A 14,448-nucleotide genomic window follows, 5' to 3' on the forward strand; every position below is an offset into this window, starting at 1 on the left:
CCATAGTCTCAGAGAGTTTAGCAAACTCAGTCCCTGTCACCTGGACAGTGCCAACAGGTGGCTCCCCCTGGGCCCCTCTTAGCAGAGGCTCTGGCTGAACAAGTGCCACAGGGGCCGAACAGTGCACACAATGAGGGTCAGTGGAACCTGCCGGTAGTGGAGTCATACATGCGGCGCAGGCAGCATAATAAGCCTGTGTTTTGGCACCCCTGCCTTTTGTGGGCGCCATGCTATTGATTTCCCTGTGTAACACAATAGGGTATATAGCCAGAATGAACTGTGCTCATACAGTGTAGAGTATATACTATAAACAAATAATGTATCAATACGCTACAGCACCATGGGGCTAGCACCAAAAGGTGCTGCTTACCACCCGCTTTAAAGCGGTTGTGAGGCCACCAGAGACCGTGTCTGGGTCTCCCAGGGTTTGTCCCTCTCTGCAGCGTCGGAGGAGCTGACAGGAATGGCTGCGGCGTCCTGACGAGAGGAGGGAGCCGTGGGCGTGGCCGAGAAAGAGCGGGAACTGGTGCTCACACTGTGCACAGTGAGGGGGGGGTGGAGTATGCAAATCATACTCCAGCCCTCAGTGCTGCTCGTTCCGTGCAGCGTCCCGCCCTTCCCCCTGCCTGTCAGGGCTGAGGGCGGGAGAAAGGGAAAACTAGGCCGCAAGCCAAGCCGGGGACTCGAGTATAAGCGTGTCCGCCGTAAAAGCGCGGCACACGCCGAAGTCCCCGGCGAACTACAAGTCCCAGCCGCGCCGCAGTTTCCCATGGCAGCGGCGGTTAGCGCGGTAGCCCCTACATATAAACACACTCAGCGACGCTGAGTGTGTAATGGCACATTTAACCCGGTCAGCGCCGCGGCCCGGTGCACTAGCACACCCAGCAAAGCTGAGGTGTTGCCGTGCGCGGTCCCCACAGGGATACAGAGTACCTTCACGTAGCAGGGCCATGTCCCTGAACGGTATCCGGCTCCTATCCAGCAGGCTCCACAGGAGTTGTGGATGAAGCACGGTCTCAGTGCCTGGAGACCGATAGGATCCCACTTCGCCCAGAGCCCTGAGGGGGATGGGGAAGGAAAACAGCATGTGGGCTCCAGCCTCCGTACCCGCAATGGATACCTCAACCTTAACAACACCGCCGACAAGAGTGGGGTGAGAAGGGAGCATGCTGGGGGCCCTATATGGGCCCACTTTTCTTCCATCCGACATGGTCAGCAGCTGCTGCTGACCAATCTTGTGGAGCTGTGCTGTGTGTGTCTGACCTCCTTCGCACAAAGCAACAAACTGAGGAGCCCGTGGGAGCACGGGGGGTGTATAGGCAGAAGGGGAGGGGCTTAACACTTTTGAGTGTAATACTTTGTGCGGCCTCCGTAGGCATAGCCTATACAACCCAATTGTCTGGGTCTCCCAATAGAGCGACAAAGAAAAATCATTATTGTATAGTTGGTGGTAATCTGTCTGATAGGAACCTTGGCCATAGCACCAATAAGGAAGCAGCAAGGAATTTACTGCTGTCACCAGGTTTTTGCTCCCCCATCTGAGAGCGGCATAATGTAGAGACAGATCCTGATTCTAGCAATGTGTCACTTACTGGGCAGTTTGCTGTTATTTTGATAAAGAAGGGAATTTTGTTTACTTACCGTAAATTCCTTTTCTTCTAGCTCTAATTGGGAGACCCAGACAATTGGGTGTATAGGCTATGCCTCCGGAGGCCGCACAAAGTATTACACTCAAAAGTGTTAAGCCCCTCCCCTTCTGCCTATACACCCCCCGTGCTCCCACGGGCTCCTCAGTTTTGGTGCAAAAGCAAGAAGGAGGAAAAAGAATTATAAACTGGTTTAAAGTAACTTCAATCCGAAGGAATATCGGAGAACTGAAACCATTCAACATGAACAACATGTGTACACAAAAAAACAGGGGAGGGTGCTGGGTCTCCCAATTAGAGCTAGAAGAAAAGGAATTTACGGTAAGTAAACAAAATTCCCTTCTTCTTTGTCGCTCTATTGGGAGACCCAGACAATTGGGACGTCCAAAAGCAGTCCCTGGGTGGGTAAAATAATACCTCGTAAGAGAGCCGTAAAACGGCCCTTTCCTACAGGTGGGCAACCGCCGCCTGAAGGACTCGTCTACCTAGGCTGGCATCCGCCGAAGCATAGGTATGCACCTGATAGTGTTTCGTGAAAGTGTGCAGGCTCGACCAGGTAGCCGCCTGACACACCTGCTGAGCCGCAGCCTGGTGCCTCAAAGCCCAGGACGCGCCCACGGCTCTGGTAGAATGGGCCCTCAGCCCTGATGGAACCGGAAGCCCAGCCGAACGGTAAGCTTCGATAATTGGCTCCTTGATCCACCGAGCCAGGGTTGATTTGGAAACCTGTGACCCTTTACGCTGGCCAGCGACAAGGACAAAGAGTGCAGCCGAGCGGCGCAAGGGCGCCGTACGAGAAATGTAGAGTCTGAGTGCTCTCACCAAATCGAACAAGTGCAAATCCTTTTCACATTGGTGAACTGGATGAGGATAAAAAGAAGGTAAGGAGATATCCTGATTGAGATGAAAGGAGGATACCACCTTAGGGAGAAAATCCGGAACCGGACGTAGAACCACCTTGTCTTGGTGAAACACCAGGAAAGGGGCTTTGCACGACAATGCTGCTAGCTCAGACACTCTCCGAAGAGAAGTGACTGCTACTAGAAAAAAAACACTTTCTGCGAAAGTTGTGAGAGGGAAATATCTCTCATTGGCTCGAATGGTGGTTTCTGAAGAACCATCAGCACCCTGTTTAGATCCCAGGGTTCTAACAGCCTCTTGTAAGGTGGAACGATGTGACAAACCCCCTGCAGGAACGTGCGTACCTGTGGAAGCCTGGCTAGGCGCTTCTGGAAAAACACAGAGAGCGCTGAGACTTGTCCCTTAAGGGAGCCGAGCGACAAACCCTTTTCCAGTCCAGATTGAAAGAAGGACAGAAAAGTGGGCAAGGCAAAAGGCCAGGGAGAAAAAACCCTGAGCAGAGCACCACGACAGGAAAATTTTCCACGTCCTGTGGTAGATCTTGGCGGACGTTGGTTTCCTAGCCTGTCTCATAGTGGCAAAGACGTCTTGAGATAACCCTGAAGACGCTAGGGTCCAGGACTCAATGGCCACACAGTCAGGTTGAGGGCCGCAGAATTCAGATGGAAAAAACGGCCCTCGAGATAGCAAGTCTGTTTGGTCTGGTAGTGTCCACGGTCGGCCGACCGTGAGATGCCACAGATCCGGGTACCATGACCACCTTGGCCAGTCTGGAGCGACGAGGATGGCGCGGCGGCAGTCGGTCCTGATCTTGCGTAACACTCTGGGCAACAGTGCCAGCGGAGGAAACACATAAGGGAGCTGAAACTGCGACCAATCCTGAACTAAGGCGTCTGCCGCCAGAGCTCTGGGATCTTGAGACCGTGCCATGAACATTGGTACCTTGTTGTTGTGCCGGGACGCCATGAGGTCGACGTCCGGCACCCCCCAGCAGCAACAGATCTCCTGAAACACGTCCGGGTGAAGGGACCATTCCCCTGCGTCCATGCCCTGGCAACTGAAATAATCTGCTTCCCAGTTTTCCACGCCTGGGATGTGAACTGCGGATATGGTGGATGCCGTGGCTTCCACCCACATCAAAATCCGCCGGACTTCCTGGAAGGCTTGCCGGCTGCGTGTGTCGCCTTGGTGGTTGAAGTATGCCACCGCTGTGGAATTGTCCGACTGAATTCGGATCTGCTTGCCCTCCAGCCACTGCTGGAACGCTTTCTGGGCAAGATACACTGCCCGTATGTCCAGCACGTTGATCTGAAGCGAGGACTCTTGCTGGGTCCACGTACCCTGAGCCCTGTGGTGGAGAAAAACCGCTCCCCACCCTGACAGACTCGCGTCTGTCGTGACTACTTCCCAGGATGGGGGTAGGAAGGATATCCCCTTCGATAATGAAGTGGGAAGGAGCCACCACCGAAGGAAAGCTTTGGTCGCCTGAGAGAGGGAGACGGTCCTGTCGAGGGACGTCGGCTTCCTGTCCCATTTGCGTAGGATGTCCCATTGAAGGGGACGCAGGTGAAACTGCGCGAAAGGGACTGCCTCCATTGCTGCCACCATCTTCCCCAGGAAGTGCATGAGGCGCCTCAAGGAGTGCGACTGGCCTTGAAGGAGAGATTGTACCCCTTTCTGTAGTGACTACTGCTTGATCAGCGGAAGCTTCACTATCGCTGAGAGGGTATGAAACTCCATGCCAAGATATGTCAGCGATTGGGCCGGTGTCAGATTTGACTTTGTAAAATTGATGATCCACCCGACACCCTGGAGAGTCTCCAGGGAAGCGTCGAGGCTGCGTTGGCATGCCTCTTGAGAGGGTGCCTTGATCAGTATCCAAGTACGGGATCACCGAGTGACCCTGAGAGTGGAGGACCGCTACTACAGTAGCCATAACCTTGGTAAAAACCCGTGGGGCTGTTGCCAGGCCGAACGGCAGTGCCACGAACTGCAGGTGTTCATTTCCTATGGCGAAGCGCAAGAAGCGCTAGTGCTCTGGAGCAATCGGTACGTGGAAATAAGCATCTTTGATATCGATCGACGCAAGGAAATCTCCTTGGGACATTGAGGCGATGACGGAGCGGGGGGATTCCATCCTGAACCGTCTGGTTTTTACATGTTTGTTGAGCAGTTTCAGGTCCAGGACCGGGCGGAAAGACCCGTCCTCCTTTGGGACCACAAACAAGTTGGAGAAAAACCGTGGCTCAGTTGCTGAAGAGGAACCGGGATCACCACTCCTTCTGCTTTCAGAGTGCGCAGCGCCTGCAGAAGAGCCTCGGCTCGCTAGTGAGGCGGGGATGACCTGAAGGATCGAGTCGGGGGACGAGAGGTGAACTCTATCTTGTAACCGTGAGACAGAATGTCTCTCACCCAGCGGTCTTTTATTTGTGGCAGCCAGGTGTCGCAAAAGCGGGAAAGCCTGCCACCGACCGCGGATGCTACTAGAGGAGGTCGAAAGTCATGAGGAAGCCGCTTTGTTAGCGGCGCCTCCGGTGGCCTTTTAAGGACGTGACTTAGACCGCCATGCATCAGAGTTCCTTTGTACTTTCTGAGACCTTTTGGACGAGGAGAATTGGGACCTGCCCGCGCCCTGAAAGGACCGAAACCTCGACTGCCCTCTCCTCCGTTGGAGTATGTCCTGTTTGGACTGGGGTAAGGATGTATCCTTTCCCTTGGATTGTTTGATGATTTCATCCAGACGCTCGCCAAACAGCCTGTCGCCAGAAATTGGCAAACTGGTTAAGCGCTTTTTTGGAAGCAGAATCTGCCTTCCATTCCCGTAGCCACAAGGCCCTGCGGAGTACCACCGAATTGGCGGCCGCGACCGCCGTACGGCTCGCAGAGTCCAGGACAGCAATAACAGCGTAAGACGCAATTGCCGAGGTCTGGGTGGTAATGGATGCCACTTGTGGCGCGGCCGTGCATGTGGCTGCTTCAATTTGTGCTTGACCTGCTGAGATAGCTTGTAGCGCCCATACAGCTGCGAATGCTGGGGCAAAAGAAGCTCTGATAGCTTCATAGATGGATTTCAACCAGAGCTCCATCTGCCTGTCAGTGGCATCCTTGAGCGAGGCCCCCTCGTCCACTGCAAGAATGGATCTAGCCGCCAGTCTGGAGATTGGAGGATCCACTTTGGGACACTGAGTCCAACCTTTAACCACGTCAGGGGGAAAAGGATAACGTGTATCCTTAAGGCGCTTAGAAAAAACGCTTATCTGGACAAGCATGATGATTCTGGACTGCCTCTCTGAAATCAGAGTGGTCTAGAAACATACTCGGTGTAAGAGAAGCTGACTCCTCCGCCGGAGGAGCTGAGGGAGAAATATCCAGCATTTGATCGAAGGACGCAATAAGAACATTCAGTATGGCGTCCCCGTCTGGAGTATTAAGATTGAGAGCGCCCTCAGGATCAGAATCCTGATCAGCTGTCTCCGCATTATCACCAGAGATTCCCCCCGCTGAGACCCTGAACAATATGATGTCGAGGGAAATTCTAAGCGAGCCCGCTTAGTCGGTCTGGGGCTGGGGTTTAAGTCAGAACCCTCAGCCTGGGATGTATGAGATACCCCGGGAGGACATTGTTGGTCCAACTGAGGGGGGCCAGGGAACAATGATTCAACAGAGTCCCTTTGCTGAGATACCGGCCTGGACTGCAAGGCTTCTAGTATCTTAGCCATAGTCTCAGAGAGTTTTGCAAACTCCGTCCCCGTTCAACAGGTGGCTCCCCCTGGGCCCCTCTTAGCAGAGGCCCTGGTAAAGAAGTGTCACCGGGGCCGAACATGCACACAATGAGGGTTAATGGAACCTGCCGGCAGCTGGGTCGTACAAGCGCCGCAGGCAGCATAATATGTGTTTTTGGCACCCCTGCCTTTTGTGGGCGCCATGCTATTGTTTTCCCTGAGTAACACACTAGGGTATATAGCCAGAATGAACTGTGCTCATACAGTGTAAAATATATACTAAAAACAAATAATGTATCAGTACACTACAGCACCATGAGGCTAGCACCACAGGTGCTGCTTACCATCCGCCTAAAGCGGTTATGAGGCCACCAGAGACCGTGTCTGGGTCTCTCAGGGTTAATCCCACTCTGCAGCGTCGTAGGAGCTGACAGGAAATGGCTGCGACGTCCTGACGAGAGGAGGGAGCCGTGGGCGTAGCCGAGGTGCTCACACTGTGCACAGTGAGGGGGGTGGAGTATGGAAATCATATTCCAGCCCTCAGTGCTGCTCTTCCGTGCAGCGTCCCGCCCTTCCCCTGCCTGTCAGGGCTGAGGGCGGGAGAAAGGGAAACTAGGCCGCAAGCCAAGCCGGGGACTCGAGTATAAGCGTGGCCGCCGTAAAAGCGCGGCCAACGCCGAAGTCCCCGGCGAACTACAAGTCCCAGCCGCGCCGCAGTTTCCCATGGCAGCGGTGGTTAGCGCGGTAGCCCCTACATATAAACACACTCAGCGACGCGGAGTGTGTAATGGCACAGTTTAACCCGGTCCCCCGGTGCACTAGCACACCCAGCAAAGCTGAGGTGTTGCCGTGCGCGGTCCCCACAGGGATACAGAGTACCTTCACGTAGCAGGGCCATGTCCCTGAACGGTATCCGGCTCCTATCCAGCAGTCTCCACAGGAGTTGTGGATGAAGCACGGTCTCAGTGCCTGGAGACCGATAGGATCCCACTTCACCCAGAGCCCTGAGGGGGATGGGGAAGGAAAGCAGCATGTGGGCTCCAGCCTCCGTACCCGCAATGGATACCTCAACCTTAACAACACCGCCGACAAGAGTGGGGTGAGAAGGGAGCATGCTGGGGGCCCTATATGGGGCCCACTTTTCTTCCAACCGACATAGTCAGCAGCTGCTGCTGACTAATTTGTGGAGCTGTGCTGTGCGTGTCTGACCTCCTTCGCACAAAGCAAAAAAACTGAGGAGCCCGTGGGAGCACGGGGGGTGTATAGGCAGAAGGGGAGGGGCTTAACACTTTTGAGTGTAATACTTTGTGCGGCCTCCGGAGGCATAGCCTATACACCCAATTGTCTGGGTCTCCCAATAGAGCGACAAAGAAATCACTGTTTTCTCTGCTGCAGATCTAGAAGTTATACAGAGCTCATGAATATGCTGGACTACCTGGCAGCACGCCAAGTAGTCCTCTAATGATAATCTACTGCTGATAAAACAGTGATTGTATCAAATCTACACTAAGCAACCCAGTAAGTGACATCACTGGAATCAGGATGTCTGCCCCTATGTTATGCTGCTCTCACATTAGGTGGCAAAAACCTGGTGACATTGTCCCTTTAAGCAATACACTCTATACACAAAGTTAATAAATTCTGGGTTAAGGTACAATCCCTCCTTTAAATACAAATCATGAATACGTACTTCCAAACAGCCAGAATGAGGCATTTCCCTGCAATGTATCTTTCAATCTGAACGAGATCTCCCCAGCGTTCCCTTATTAGCATTTGCGCCTGCGAATGCAGGACTTCCAGTTGAAGCGATAAGCAGAAAGAATCTATACAGCACAAAATTAAGGAAACAGTACAGAAAAAGCAAGAGACGACATATAAAATTGCTTGGTTCTATGTACAGCCTTCTCCAAAAATGCATATACTGTATTTTAAGTTTTTCACAGGGCAGCGTCCTGAGGTATGAAATTGAGCGATGGGGGACGGCATAAAGCAGCAGAAGGCAGAATAACGGACAACAGACAGCCCGCCCCCGTGTACAATTAACAAGATTTGCATACAAAAAAGAGACCACTTTATAAAGTATTTATTTTGGTCTAAAAGGGGGCACAATAACAACAGGAACCTTGCTAGAATGCATAAAGAGACTATCATTACCCACATTGAGAAATACAGCTCTGGCAAAAATTAAGAGACCACTGCAAAATGTTCCATCTTTTGGGGGATTTTTATCTTTATAGGTATATTTTTGAGTAAAATGTAAATTGTTCTTTTATTCTATAAACTACTGACAACGTCTCCGAATTTCCAAGCAATAAATTTTGTATTTATTTTCTAAAAATGAGAAATGGTCAAAACAACAAAACAATGCATTGCTTTCGGACCTCAAATAATGCAAAGAAAACAAGTTCATAATCATTTAGGAGACAACAATACTAATGTTTTAACTCAGGAAGAGTTCAGAAATCAGTATTTTGTGGAATAACCATGATTTTTAATCACAGCTTTCATGCGTCTTGGCATGCTTTCTTCCAGTCTTTCACACTGCTTTTGGGTGACCTTATGCCACTCCTGGCGCAAAAATGTAAGCAGTTTGTTTGATGGCTTGTTACTATTCATCTTCCTCTTGATTACATTCCAGAGGTTTTCAATGGGGTCCAGGTCTGGAGATTGGGCTGGCTATGACAGGGTTTTGATGTGGTGGTCCTTCCTTTGGCCACACATTGGATATCACAATATATGGGGGACCCCAAGCCAATTTTATTTATTTTTACACAACTACAGAGACGCAGTGTGTGTGAATCCAATCAATCACAGATGCTGCCATACAGAGAGGGGGCATGGTCTGACTGAATCCAATCACAGACTCCAGAACTGACTGTGGGCAGGGAAGCAGTGAATATGTATGTATGAGGGTTAATGAACGGATCTGAAAATAAATCTCTGACAGCTGCTCGCGAAACTCTGTTAAGTATAACTATCCTGCTCTAATCCTTTCTACCTCCATTTTACAGAACAATGTTCGAGTCCCCATAAAGTTATATGGGGCTCGGCGTCCAGCAAGATGTTCAGGTTCAAGTCCCCAACTGGATTTTTTTTCTTAATTTTTTATTTTTTAAAGTCCAGCCAGACCCGTCAACCCCAATCAGCAGCTTATTCACCTATCTTTTCTCGTGACAAATACTGGAATAGAACTAAGTATTCAGTACGAATATTCCGAACCCGAATAGATCTTACTACTCACTTACCACTAATGGTAAAGCCTGAACACATTTTCACTTGGATAAGATTTCTTGGATTAAGCATTATGCAAACTATTTATAAAGTAAAGTAAGTTACCATGAACAGAATACATTTGTTTAAAAAAAACATATAATATATGAAAAAACCCGATATATTATAGGTAAAATAGAAAAGGATACGCAAGCATGTGTACATATCCTGAAGTGGTTTCTCATCAGAAAAGAGCCTGGATTGAACCAACTGGTGAATGAAGTTTATTTGCATGCTATGAACTAGTGCACGACCATCTGGAAGCAAAATAAAAATTGTTCACAATTAACTTAATATAAAAAAAAAAAAACAGGCATATATTCTGTAACATAGGAAGAAACATCAATGTAATAGCTTTACAAAGTGAAAGAAATACAAAAAACATTCTTGTACTACAACCACTACATAAGCAAACGCACAAAACACATTTCAACATGTACACTACATTATTAAGGCTACATTTTAATACATACATATCTGAATTCACAATTGTTACAAGGTTAAAAGGATATTAAACTGTTCTTTGATACATAAATGAGACTCTACATTATACAAAGCTAATGTTGCTTTGCTGTGAAATTTAGACTTCCACTTTAAGAAATTCATAACATTTCCCATCAGTTTATAAATTACCTCCGGTTTCCTTATCTTCCACCAGAACTTCCAGTTTTAGAAGTCTCCATGGAACATCAGGATCATCTCCCATTACTGTAAGAGTAGCTTCAAATTCTCCTTCAACACGAAATTTCACTCTTCCATTTGCTACAGAGTAATTGTATAGAAAAACGTATAGAGGTATTCAGAGAACGTCTACACATATGTAAATAAACTACAACACAAGCAGTCTTCATACCAACGGTAAGATTCGCCAGCTGCGGAGGGAGGTCTGTAGTAACTAGCCGATGCCTAAGGATCTGGTTAAGTTGGTGAAGAGTTGATTGTTTTTCAATTTTGGTAATTGGATCAGGAGGAATTATTTTATCCTGTTAGGTAAAAAAAAAAAAGTTAGCTAGTTAGGCAACAGGCATGATAATCAGACAGGACTGTCCAATGAAGAAAATCAGAAAAACCCACCAGGCAGTGACAATGCAGATGAGACAAACATGTCAAATTGTCGACAATCACTTTCTCACTTACATACCCTGATACATGTTGGCAGTCGTGGATAGGACCCTGTTGTAAGAACATCAATTGCATAAGGAATTGCAAAACTCGGCAAACGTGCGTGCACAAGGGCATCTCTCGCCAATGATGCGAGTCTGTCGGCAGTGTCAACAAACAAGATGGTTTGCTGGTCAAGAAAGCTTGAGATCATCTGCAGAAGAAAAGAAGGTTCACTTAGAGTAAGGAAAACAGACAACAAGATCAGACTAAGTTCACATGTGGATTATCAGGATTAAAATTGTGGCAATAAGCCTTAGGCCTAAGCTACACGGCGAGAAAATCGGTGCGAGTGGAGTGCGATAAAACATCACATTCCCCTCGGACCAATTCTAGCCTGTGTCAGCACACATGAGCGATTATTTTCTCAGCCCTAATCGGACCGAGAAAACAATTGCAGCATGCTGCGATTGTAAGGCGAGACTCTCTCGCACCCATTCAAGTCTATGGGACGAGAGGAAAAAAAAAAAAAAAAAAAAAAAAAAATCGCACTGCACTCGCGGTACACCGGTGTACTGCCAGTGCAGTGCGAAAATGGCAATAGCCGACTACGGAGGAGATAGGGAGATAAATCCCTCCCTCTCCTCCTCCGTGCTGGCCCGCCCCTCACAGCTGAGGTCTGCTCGCAGGGTCGGACCTCAGACGGAGGCACACTCGCATGACACTCGGCTCCTGCTGTGCTGCCAGCACGAGCCGAGTCTCATGAGAGCATCGCAGTAGTGCCCCGTGTGGCCCCAGCCTTAAAAGATGACTAGTTCCTAGATGAGTGGTGAGAGCGGAGCGTGGAAGATTTACAGGTTTAATTCTCCTGCCTTAGCGATGCCCCCCCATCCAAAAAAAAAAAACAAACACAATTTTAACTTGCTCCTTTAATTCTGACAGACTGCACAAACATTCAGCCAGCTTTGTATGTAGATGCTGTATATTTATATTGCCCTCAATTGCGCCAGAAATAATTCTGCATGGAAAAGAGGAGTGCATCAAAATGCAGAGTATGTCCACTACTAAAGGTTTGGTCCATATTGTACTCCAATGACAAAAATAGGGAATTTCAATTGTGATCCCCTATGGGGAGAGTGTTGTTGATGTATGCAAAGCGCTGCAGAAATATGTTGGCACTAAATAAAAAAAAAAATAAAAAATAAAAAAAAAAAAAAGGATCATTAACCCCTTCACGACCGCGGGCAGTAAAATTACGTCCTATTTTAACGTGACTTAACGACCAGGGACGTAATTTTACTGCCTAAACTTCATTTGATTGCCGTGGCCATAGCAACGGCTTTCAAATGATGTCCCCTGCTGTTTTTTACAGCAGGGGACCCTTTGCTTGACCCCAGGGGGGTGGCATCACCACCCCCCATAGGCGATCGATGTGATTGGCTGTTCAAATCGGAACCGCCAATCACATTGATCACGCTGTTTTCGGATAGTGTGATCTTGTAAAATCCAGCTAGGACCGGAGCTGCAGCAGCTCCGATCATTGGCTGGAAGCAAGCAGACACCGTGGCCCCCCCCCCCCTGCAGCACTGATTGCGCGTCATCGCACGATCGCCCCAATCGCTCCAATCAGTGTGCAGTGGGGCGGTCTGATCTGCCGGTGGCCGCCCTCCCCAGGCCTGTGCTGGTCTGGGGACCCTCCCCCAACATGTCTGCAGCGTGCAGCACTGGCTGGTACTAGTGGTACCACGCCACCGCTGCTGCTGCCGCTGCTGTAACGTCATGGAGCAGGAGCGGGAGCGGTGAGTATTGTGCTCACCTTGCAGCCCCTGCGCGTGCCCCCCTGCGATCTGCCCCCCCGACATCCCGATCTGCCCCCCGCCATCTCTATTCTGCAGCTCCTCCGGTATCCCTCCTCCCCTGCTCTCTTGCAGCCCCTGCGCGCTCTTGTGATTTGCTCCTGCGCGCTCCCGTAATGGCCCCTGCCCGTGCCCCCCTGCGATCTGCCCCCACATCCCGATCTGTCCTCCCACATCCCGATCTGCCCCCCCCAGACATCCCGATCTGCCCCCCCCCAGACATCCCGATCTGCCCCCCCAGACATCCCGGTCTGCCCCCCCAGACATCCCGGTCTGCCCCCCCAGACATCCCGATCTGCCCCCCCGACATCCCGGTCTGCCCCCCGACATCACGGTCTGCTCCCCGACATCACGGTCTGCCGGCCTCCCCCGTGATCTCCCTCCTCTGCTGTCCCCGTCCCCCTCTGCTGTCCCCGTCCCCCTCTGCTGTCCCCGTCCCCCTCTGCTGTCCCCGTCCCCCTCTGCTGTCCCCGTCCCCCTCTGCTGTCCCCGTCCCCCTCTGCTGTCCCCGTCCCCCTCTGCTGTCCCCGTCCCCCTCTGCTGTCCCCGTCCCCCTCTGCTGTCCCCGTCCCCCTCTGCTGTCCCCGTCCCCCTCTGCTGTCCCCGTCCCCCTCTGCTGTCCCCGTCCCCCTCTGCTGTCCCCGTCCCCCTCTGCTGTCCCCGTCCCCCTCTGCTGTCCCCGTCCCCCTCTGCTGTCCCCGTCCCCCTCTGCTGTCCCCGTCCCCCTCTGCTGTCCCCGTCCCCCTCTGCTGTCCCCGTCCCCCTCTGCTGTCCCCGTCCCCCTCTGCTGTCCCCGTCCCCCTCTGCTGTCCCCGTCCCCCTCTGCTGTCCCCGTCCCCCTCTGCTGTCCCCGTCCCCCCGACGTCCTCTTACCTGTCTTCACCGGCCGATCACATCTGCCTCCATCGCTGGGTCCTTCTTCCTGGGTCTTCTGCTGAGCTGTCCAACTTCCTGCCTGCTGGCTGCTGCTGCAAAGCTGTTCCTTGCCTTCTGTTCCTCCTGCAAATCCTCTGGGCACTGTGAGTATAACTTTTTTTTTTTTTTTTTTTCTTTTTTTCCTCTATCCCCTGTCCATTTTTACACCTCATGCGTCCGTGCGTCCCGCCGAGCGCTGATCAGGGATGCAGATAACGTATCTGCATCCGTGGTCAGTTTTCGCCGGGACTTTTTTTTCCCGTATTCCCGACGCTTTTTGTATCGCATCTGTCAGTGCGTCCCGCCGAGCGCTGATCAGGGATGCACATAACGGATCGGCATCCCTGCTCAATTTTTGGCGTGACAAAAAGCATCGGGGATACGGAAAAAAAAAAGTCACGCCAAAAATTGAGCAGGGATGCCGATCCGTTATGTGCATCCCTGATCAGCGCTCGGCGGGACGCACGGACTGATGCAATACAAAAAGCGTCAGGGATACGGAAAAAAAAAAGTATCGCATCTGTCCGTGCGTCCCGCTGAGCGCGGATCAACATCCCTGCTCAATTTTTGGCGTGACTTTTTTTTTTTTTTTTTTTTCCGTATCCCCAGCGCTTTTTGTATCTCATCCGACCGTGCCTCCTGCAGCGGCCGATCAGTGCACTGCATCTGTGCGTTTGAGAAGTCAAATGGCCTTCCTTGTCTTCTGAGCCCCGCCATGCGCCCAAACAATTGATTTCCACCACATGTGAGGTATCTGCGTACTCGGGAAAAATTGCACAATACGTTTTATGGTGCATTTTTTCCTGATACCGTTGTAAAAAGAGAAAAAAAAAAAAAGCTACCTTGTTGCTGCAAAAATTTTAAAAAAAAATTTAAAAAAAAAAATAAATAATTTTCACCGTTCAACGTTATCAACTTTCAGTGCAGCCCCTGGGGGTACAAGGGGCTCACTAAACATCTAGATAAATTCCTTGAGGGGTCTAGTTCCAAAATGGGGTAATTTGTGGGGGAGCTCCACTGTTTAGGCACCATGGGGGGGTCTAAAAACGTGACATGGCGTCCGCTAATGATTCCAAT

The 14,448-nt window shown here is 50.6% G+C and overlaps 1 protein-coding gene across 3 annotated transcripts in view; it reads right to left on the reverse strand.

Annotated features, from left to right (window-relative positions):
• The window catches only part of MED14 (mediator complex subunit 14), a 127,424-nt gene that overhangs the window by 91,933 nt on the left and 21,043 nt on the right, over positions 1-14,448 (reverse strand). For all 3 annotated transcript variants that reach the window (XM_075335514.1, XM_075335515.1, XM_075335513.1), the window contains exons 4-8: positions 10,641-10,814; positions 10,353-10,482; positions 10,133-10,261; positions 9,649-9,756; positions 7,920-8,052 (exon numbers count right to left, since the gene is read on the reverse strand). In XM_075335514.1, the coding sequence (XP_075191629.1) occupies positions 7,920-8,052; positions 9,649-9,756; positions 10,133-10,261; positions 10,353-10,482; positions 10,641-10,814 (674 nt within the window). The remainder of the gene's footprint in view (positions 1-7,919; positions 8,053-9,648; positions 9,757-10,132; positions 10,262-10,352; positions 10,483-10,640; positions 10,815-14,448) is intronic.

The sequence above is a fragment of the Anomaloglossus baeobatrachus genome, chromosome 2 (assembly GCF_048569485.1).
Source record: "Anomaloglossus baeobatrachus isolate aAnoBae1 chromosome 2, aAnoBae1.hap1, whole genome shotgun sequence".
Classification (NCBI taxonomy): domain Eukaryota; kingdom Metazoa; phylum Chordata; class Amphibia; order Anura; family Aromobatidae; genus Anomaloglossus; species Anomaloglossus baeobatrachus.